Below are 8,216 nucleotides of genomic sequence, written 5' to 3'. Positions count from 1 at the left end.
GTAATCATGCAGCTATGAGCTTTTACCTGTGGTCAAAGTGCGTGGAAACTAACCTTGGATTGCCTAAATGTATTTCCTTTCAAGCAGGCAAAAATGATGACATTGATGAGTCTAGGTAGGTAGGATATTCCTCTATAAACGCACCATGCGTTTGGGTGTCTCTCTCTTTCTGCCCAAGTAGCCTCGAGGAAAGCAGCTGCGATCACTTCTCTAACGACCTATTTGTTGACGTGCAGGGGTGTTGCGCAATGAATGTATGCGATGTTGTTGCCTACTGGCAGCAACCTATCAAAGTGGTCAAGCTATGAATGGGGCCATTAGCACTTGCATTCTTTCCTAGTGGTCAGCAGAATATTGGTCTCAAGTACCCTATGGTCATTTTGAAAAAGATATGATATATTAAACTGTTTAGGGTGACTTTGTTAAACAAAGAAAACGTCCAAGTTTAAGGTACAACACAGGTATTGTGTGTGTGTGTGTGTGTCTGTGTGTGTGTGTGTGTGTGTGTGTGAGAGAGAGAGAGAAGTCATATCCGCTTTGAGTGTGTGATGCTTATAGATCAGCTATTTTCAAATAAGGCTTTGGCTGTAAATGAGTCACAGCAATGAAAGATGGGGAGAGAGAGAGGTTATAATATTTTCTCTTTCAAACAGAGAACGCCTAAACTTCTCTCTCCCTCTCAGTCTCCCCTCTGTGTCTCACACAGCTGCTGCGTGCTGGGAGAAAATATTCGGGTCGGGATTTCATATAATGGGGGATGAGATTTCCAATTTTCGTGATTTTCATGAGGTCGGGGATTCCCTATACTGGGGTTGACACTTCCAATTTTTTAGGTCGTGATTTCCTAGAATGGGGGTCGACACTTCCCGAGTGACTTTTCCGCGACTAAGGTCGACTTGAAAAGAGGTCGTCTTATCTGGCTAATAATACGGTTTGTTCCTAATACATATAGTGCAAACATAAACAAATATCTACATAATAACAATAATATGCACATGTACCATAACCCTCTCTGTACATATTCAAACATTAACGGTGAAAAAAACAACATGGAAATGTGAAGTGCTTTCTTAAGACATTGAGAAGGAGTAATGACTGTAACAGTTACTATCGTCTTCGTGATGTTTTTTCCATGCTACTGTACAGTATGGATTGATGGATATTTGGCACGTGGATGGATACATCTGAGATTGGCAGAAACGGGCTAGCTCAGTCTTGGTTGAACTATAATCCTAGAGAGATAACGTTTGACACAGCACAACAGCATTATGGATCTAACCGTAACACTAAGGCTGAAGTTATTTATACTTGAAGGTGTACCGGTGTCGCCTGCAGAATTTAGCGGATATACAAGCTCACCACGCGACAAGGCAACACATTGTGAGGGGGGGGGGGGGGGGGGTTTGATCACTTAATTAACCTGAAAATATATTTTTTCAAACTGTTATCATGAGTACACCCAAAGAACGTGAATATTATGGCGATGAAGCGGAATGAATCTTCCTTGATGCAAATAAGAAGGCATCAACCTGTATGAACGAGTCATCAGCTATACTGTATGAACAGTTTAGATGCAAATGAGCACAGAATTTCAGTACGTTCTTATAAAGACTCGTCTCAAGTTCAACTAAACATCCAGTTACTCATTATAGCTACAGTACCCACATGGTTCAGCCACTTCATAAAAAATACCCAGAAAAAAAATCTGCTTTAAGTAGGATGTGAGGGGTCTAACTGGGGGTTTGTCATGATTCTGAATCCATTGCAAGCATTTGTTTTGCACAAAAGACTTTCCTTGGGCTAGAAATGGCCCCCCAAAATACCCACAAAACTGTGAAAAGTGATGACTCATCACTAAACCATTGTTTAAAATGAGCATCGTCTCCCCTTATAGCAGTGGGCATGGTTCTGGTGCCACTAAACAGTCTGACATTCTTTTCCCCCCCCCATAGATTCACACAAATATTGATATCAATTATTTTAAGCCTAAAATCAAGCCATACAGTATCCTGGTGAATCATAAAACCTTTGATTCTGTGTGGAAAAAAAAGTTAAAATCTATAACAATTTCTCCATCTGGGAGCCTACAGGAAGAAGTCAAAAGCAAGTATACAGCTGATCATCATCATCCTTAGCCAAAGTATAGCAGGTCTCCAGCCCCCTCCGGCTGCTCTCTGGACACACTCTGATGTCAGTGGTTTTGGTGTCAACAGCTCTTCCCACAGCAAAGTAGGGGAAGAGCTTCTCACACTCAGTGAAAGTGTGTTTGTGGGTGTAGATGTGAGTCATGTCCTCAGTGTCATGGAAGGACACTTGTCCACTGCCGTAGTCCAGCTGGACTCTGATCTTCTCAGGGTGCCTCTGCACTGGGATGATGACTCCACAGCCGTTATCATACTCTCCTGTGGTGGAAATAAAGTAATCATATTGTTATCCTTATCCTTGATCAAACTGTGGTTCACAACCCCACAACCCCTGTGTTGTGCGTGCGTGTATGTGCATGCACAGTGCACACTGATTGTGTGCTATGCACACGCAAGTTGCTACTCCGGTAGGGACAGGAGCATAATAAAATGACACCTTGAGAAAAGCATGTATAAGTGCAAGAACATAATTAATTAAGAATGAATACAACAATGCAAACATGTTCTGAAAAGGAGATAAAAGAGATAAAAGTCTGGGTTTCCGAGGCTAGGAGATAAGTGACCGTCACGTAGCATACACAAACTTTAGAAGGTGAACGTAGCCAATCAGGAGGGAATATGGGAAATGGGACAGATCCATGTTGATGACATGACTTTAGAGATACCGTGTACCACTTTGCGAGATTTTAGGGGAAAATCTGTTGGAGCAGTGTCCAAAAATGTGTTTTGAAAAAATCGGCCTCATGGTGGTGCTAAAAGAGGGCCATGTGAGACATGAATGGTTTATTGGCAGCCAAGGAGTGTGTGTGCAAAGTTTGGCATGGATAGGGGCAACAGTGCCAGAGATAAGAGTAGGGTCAAAAGTGTGACGTGATGTGACGGACAGATGGAGGGACAGAGACAGCCGGTGGAGGTTTTCATATAACTTGACCCTAACCCGCTCACTGTGTGTAAGATTGGATTTCGACCTAAAGCCTGAAACAGAAGAGTTCATAAACAGTTTCCCAATCTCAAAGTCCACCTTTTATGGCCAGCCGGTTCTGTGATAGAGAGTAGTACTACTCAGGTGTTGTTTCACACACACGCAATAAGGCAGAGGGCATAGCGCTCTGATTGCAAGTGTAGTGATACGTGGAAGCGGGAATTGAACACCACTCTCCCACTCGCCAGTCCGACACACAAACCACTGTGCCAATAGAGCTGAGCTCGATTAGCAGGGCGTTTGCGGGTCGGTTTATTGGCTGGGGCTACACAAGCATTTGTGTAGCATGAAAAACATTCCATGGGCTAAGAATGGACCCCACAAAACTATGGTTTAGTGATGAGTCATTACTTTTCACAGTTTTGTGGAGTAAGTAAAAAAAAAAAAGTCAAAGTCAAAAGCACTTGAGTACATGTACTTAGTTACTTTACCTCTGATCATCATACTCACCGTCTCTCAGAGTCAAACACCAGATTCCAAAATTCGGCGTGGCGTAAATCCGTCCCTTCCTGTCGACAGATGTGTCAGCGACACCTATAGTCCAGTCAGGATGGTCTCCAACCTGCACCTCCCAGCTGTGTACTTCTGCACTGAAGCCCTTGGAGCCCAGAACCGTGGCAGAGTAGCTGTTCCTCTCTGGGTTGTCGGGAAGCTGCTGCTTTGTGTCTGACCATCTCACCCTGCTCAGGTCTTCAGACAGACGCAGGTGGGGGTTCGCTGTGTTCGGGTCCAGGCTGAAAGGAGTGAACTTCACAATGTCCTTCATCTTCTCCCACACTCTGAAGCCCAGGCTGCCCAGGTGTGTGGCCACATCTATCAGCACTCCTGACACAATCGGAGTATCTGGAGATCTGCTATACATTCCCTCCAGGGCTTCATAAATGCCTTCTACTCTAGCGCTGGTCAGAGTGTTTTTATAACTGCAGAGAAACGACACATCAGGCTTCTCCAGGTCTCGTTCTATAGCAGAGATCTTTTCTGACAGAGAGGAGATCTGCTCCTCGATGCTCTTCATCTTTCTGTTGACAATCTTCCTCTTGTACTCCCCTTCCTCCCTCAGTGCTCTCAGTTTGGCCTGTTCTTCCTCTCTCAGGAAGCACTGGATCCTTTCAAACTCTGCCTTGATCTGCTTCTCTGAGTTCTGCATCTGCTTCTCTGAATGGTCCTTCACCTGCTTGTAGCTCCGTTCCTCCTCTTTGAATCTGGCCCTCTGGCCCTTTAGAACCTGGAGGTCAGAGTTCATTCGCTCCTTCAGGTTCTTCACTGCTTGATCCACACGGAGCAGTATGTGACCTCGGTCATGTGGGATGTCACAGAGCACACATAAGACTCTCTGTTCGTCTTCACAGAACAATTTAGGCCCCTCTGGATGTAATTTACACAACTGAGAGGATCCGGTCTTCTGGACGTTAAGATAAGAGTCAGCCGGTTGCTTCAGATGGAAATCGATTCCTACATCCTCCTTCGATGAGGCTCTTTTCTTACACATAGGACAGTTATTGGTTTCATTTTCTTTCCAGAATTTTCCCAGGCACTTAAAACAGAATCTGTGTTGACAGCTGAGAGCCACTGGATCTCGGAAAGTCTCGGAACACAGGGAACATTCGGTCTTCTGGACGTTATCACGAGAGTCAGCCGTTTGCTTCAGAGGGAAATTGATTATTTTATCCTTGGAGTATCTTCTCTTACAAATGGGACAATTCTTGGTTTTATTCTCTTTCCAGAATTTCCCCAGGCACTTAAAACAGAAACTGTGGGTACAGAAGAGAGTCACCGGGTCTTGGTGTGTATCGGCACACACGCTACATTCAGGATACGCTTGCCCCGACATTTTCCTTCAGCTTTAAAAGTATCTTTAAATGAAAAGACTCACCCATTCACATCAACTTCAACGTAGTGAGCAGTGAGTCTCCAACAGTTCTGTATAGAACTCTTAATGTTCAGCTTTTGTAATCTAGAGTAGAAGTAAAACTGTCTCAAAAGTTTACTTCGGGATAAAACAGTATCCGTCAGATTCAAGTGTTCATCCTTCAACGTTCTGTGAAGCAGTGTTGTTATCTCTTGCAGGTCAGTTGCACTGCACAATGATATTTCATCTGTGAGTCACATGTGTACTAGTTAATAATTAAATCACAGCATGACACCTTAGCTATACCTCATAAAAGCATTGTATTGTATTGTGATTATTATATATTAATCCTATTTACAATAATTATGTGCATTAAAGTTCTATACATTTGACAGTTTATGAAATAAAAAATAAAAAAGACTAGAAACAAATAGAAATAGTTAAAGGGATCCCTGGCTAATACGACCAATTTGCCTTAATACATTATAATAGTCCTCTATAACTACAATGTAAAATTAAAAACACCTTAAATATTTTATTTCTTCTAGATATAGCTAATCTTTCACTCAATAGGGGAATAGGTAGCAATTTGATGAGGTCATAAATGTCATGTGTTATCTATCCCTATGGAATTCATGGCATGCATGTGCAAATAAAAACAAACTTTTCAAATGTGTTTGTGTGTGTTTTTTTTTTTTTTACAAGCATGCTATACATTCCACAGGGATAGATCACACTTGACATTTATGACATCATGCACTTGCGACAGGCATTTCCCCTATTGGGTGAAAGATTAGCTATTTCTAGAAGAAATAAAATATTTAAGGTGTTTTTAATTTTACATTGTAGTTATAAAGGACAATTATATTAAGGCATATTTGTCGTATTAGCCAGGGATCCTTTTAAGACACCTGGCATAATCTTTAAGCGTAAAGTTCAAAGTGTTCCACATAGCCATGAAAAGATTAAAGGAGATTAATTGCTCCTCATTAATGCTCATGATCTTATCTTATCTTATATATATACAATTGGCTAAAGGCCGCCTTCCACTTTCACGCCCACTTCGCATCCACTTCAAGTCTATTCAAGCCGTAGGGCCATGGTGAATAAACCTCCCACTCCCAGCCTATGAGATTCAGCCGGGACCGCTATGGGATTTTAGCCTCCCTTCCCCTCTGCGAGTCCCTGCAAATGCATACAAGCATGCTACTCCAAATGGGCCGCACAAACAGGGACATGCATGTTTGGATTGAGCGAGCGATTGTGCCTCAAAATACTTCCGCGCAGCCTACGCCTTGTGTGTCTATCTTTTTCGGAATTAAAGTATGTGTGTATGTGTGTGTGTGTGTGTGTGTGTGTGTGTGTGTGTATGTGCGCACGCTCATCTGAACCGTGTGCGCTCCGTGTGTGTGTACATGCGCATGCTCATCTGAAGTTTTATGAAAATTATTCTTCTGCCCCTAACACATACAGGCAAAGTCACATTTTCATGACACTTTGTAATAATGTAGAGGGTTAGTCCAAATATCACTGAAACCAATTGAAAACTACAATTGGCCAAAGGGGGGGCGATATACCAAGCGTTTGAAAATTCAAACTTTAAACGGGCATAATTAAGTCATGCCTCATTTGAAAGGCCCAAGAACACTGGCACCCTTTTCATATTGGTCTATTATAGCGCCACCAGGAGGACAAAAAAAACCTACCTGACCAGGCAGAGAACTGTACTCGGAAGAGCACTGCTTCTAGTTTTTTCTTAGATTTATTTTTCAATTTTTCCTGCTTTTTTGTTTCCTGCTTGGCCACTTTATCGCTGCTTGCAGCTATATATCTTTTTGGCTGTTCAGATGTGCACCAAATCTGATTCCATTTTGGATAGACCAAAAGTCAGATTTATGCTGCACAGTGTGAACACTGCCTACTAGCCTAATCTACCTATGAGTGACTAGTGCAGACATCACAATTCAGCCCATGTATTGCACATCATTGTATTCTATTTATTCATCTGTTTTAAAATACACGTTCAGTTTGGATCTGCCTGACAAACTACATAGTCTCATATGGACCAGTTTGCCTGGCTCCAGCCCATAGACCTGCCCACTCTCTGAGCAGACTGGTTGAGTCTGAAATCTGGCTAATGGACCAGTCTGAATATGGCATAACACACGTCCATACATCGCAGAGCACATGAAAAATCATATCAATGGTACAGATTTTTACACCGCTTTCAAAATACTCTACAGTTGGAGAGAAAAACAATTTTAGAATAATAATTTTTGTTTGCCCAAAACAACCCTTACATTTCAAAAAGTAGGCCTACCCCCCAGTGTTACAGAGCAACAATCAACCAGGTCAACTGACCCAGTATTGTTTTGTCCAGCTACCTATTCCAACACTTATTTTTGGTAGATTAACTTAGTTGTGGTTGTTCACTGCTGACTGTGGTTGTTATGTTTGTGGCCAAGGATCCACAGAAACATTCCCACCAGCTGTGAAATGACATGTTATACAGTATATAGGCCCAAGTGTCAGCCTGTGTTTCAGTGCTGACATGATGAATTACATGATGGTTTTGCTTAATGGGTCAGTTTTTATTTTCCTTTGCTGTGATGTTATTCCTTATTGCATGGTTTGCTTGTTTATCGTTTTGCTTTGTTTAAATGTGATTCATTATTTTTGAGTGTCTATTTGAGTTGCTATGTATTGTTAACCAAAAGTAAAATGTAATATAACATGTGATATATATATTACTCTTGATTCCAAGTAATAACATTACTTTTTTAAGGACTACTAGTAAGACACCTCAGGGTGACATGCAACCTCAGGGTGACATGCAAGGAAGGACGGACAAGCTATGACATTTCTCATGGTATACTGCGACCTTCGGTCGCTAAAAGGGAGGATACAGCAGGCTGCAGTGGGGAAGCAACCATGGACGGGAGTCCAGAGAGCTGGCCTTTTTCCCCAGCCAGGGACAAGGATGCCTATGGGGCTTTTAAGCCGTGACATCATTTTGTAGGCAGAGGAGAACTCTGCCCCCAGAGCATTTTCTGTCGCTCGTTATTTCAACAGATCCGAGACAAAAATAACGACTAAAGTATAATTCTAACACTTTCCTTTCAACAACAAAGAGAAGAAAAATGTGTAAATAGTAAAAATAGTAAAAAGATTCACGGAAACTGGGGGCAGAAATTCTTCTCTGCCTACAAAATGATGTCATACTTAACAGCCCCTGAATTGG

General features: G+C 42.1%; 1 protein-coding gene across 1 annotated transcript; it reads right to left on the bottom strand.

The window, feature by feature from the left end:
* Window positions 1-2,097: 2,097 nt before the first annotated feature.
* On the bottom strand, window positions 2,098-4,615 carry LOC308300078 (E3 ubiquitin-protein ligase TRIM35-like; the record flags this gene model as incomplete). The annotated part of the gene is made up of 2 exons (XM_080743847.1): window positions 2,098-2,402; window positions 3,577-4,615. 2 exons carry the CDS (start codon window positions 4,613-4,615, stop codon window positions 2,098-2,100), a joined length of 1,344 nt encoding a protein of 447 aa, XP_080599973.1.
* Between the last annotated feature and the right edge of the window lie 3,601 nt (window positions 4,616-8,216).

This window comes from Nannobrachium achirus (genome assembly GCF_963921795.1).
Source record: "Nannobrachium achirus genome assembly, chromosome: 2".
In the NCBI taxonomy this organism is placed as follows: Eukaryota; Metazoa; Chordata; class Actinopteri; order Myctophiformes; family Myctophidae; genus Nannobrachium; species Nannobrachium achirus.
Note: the sequence above shows the minus strand (reverse complement) of the source record. Positions and strands in the feature narration are given on the sequence as shown.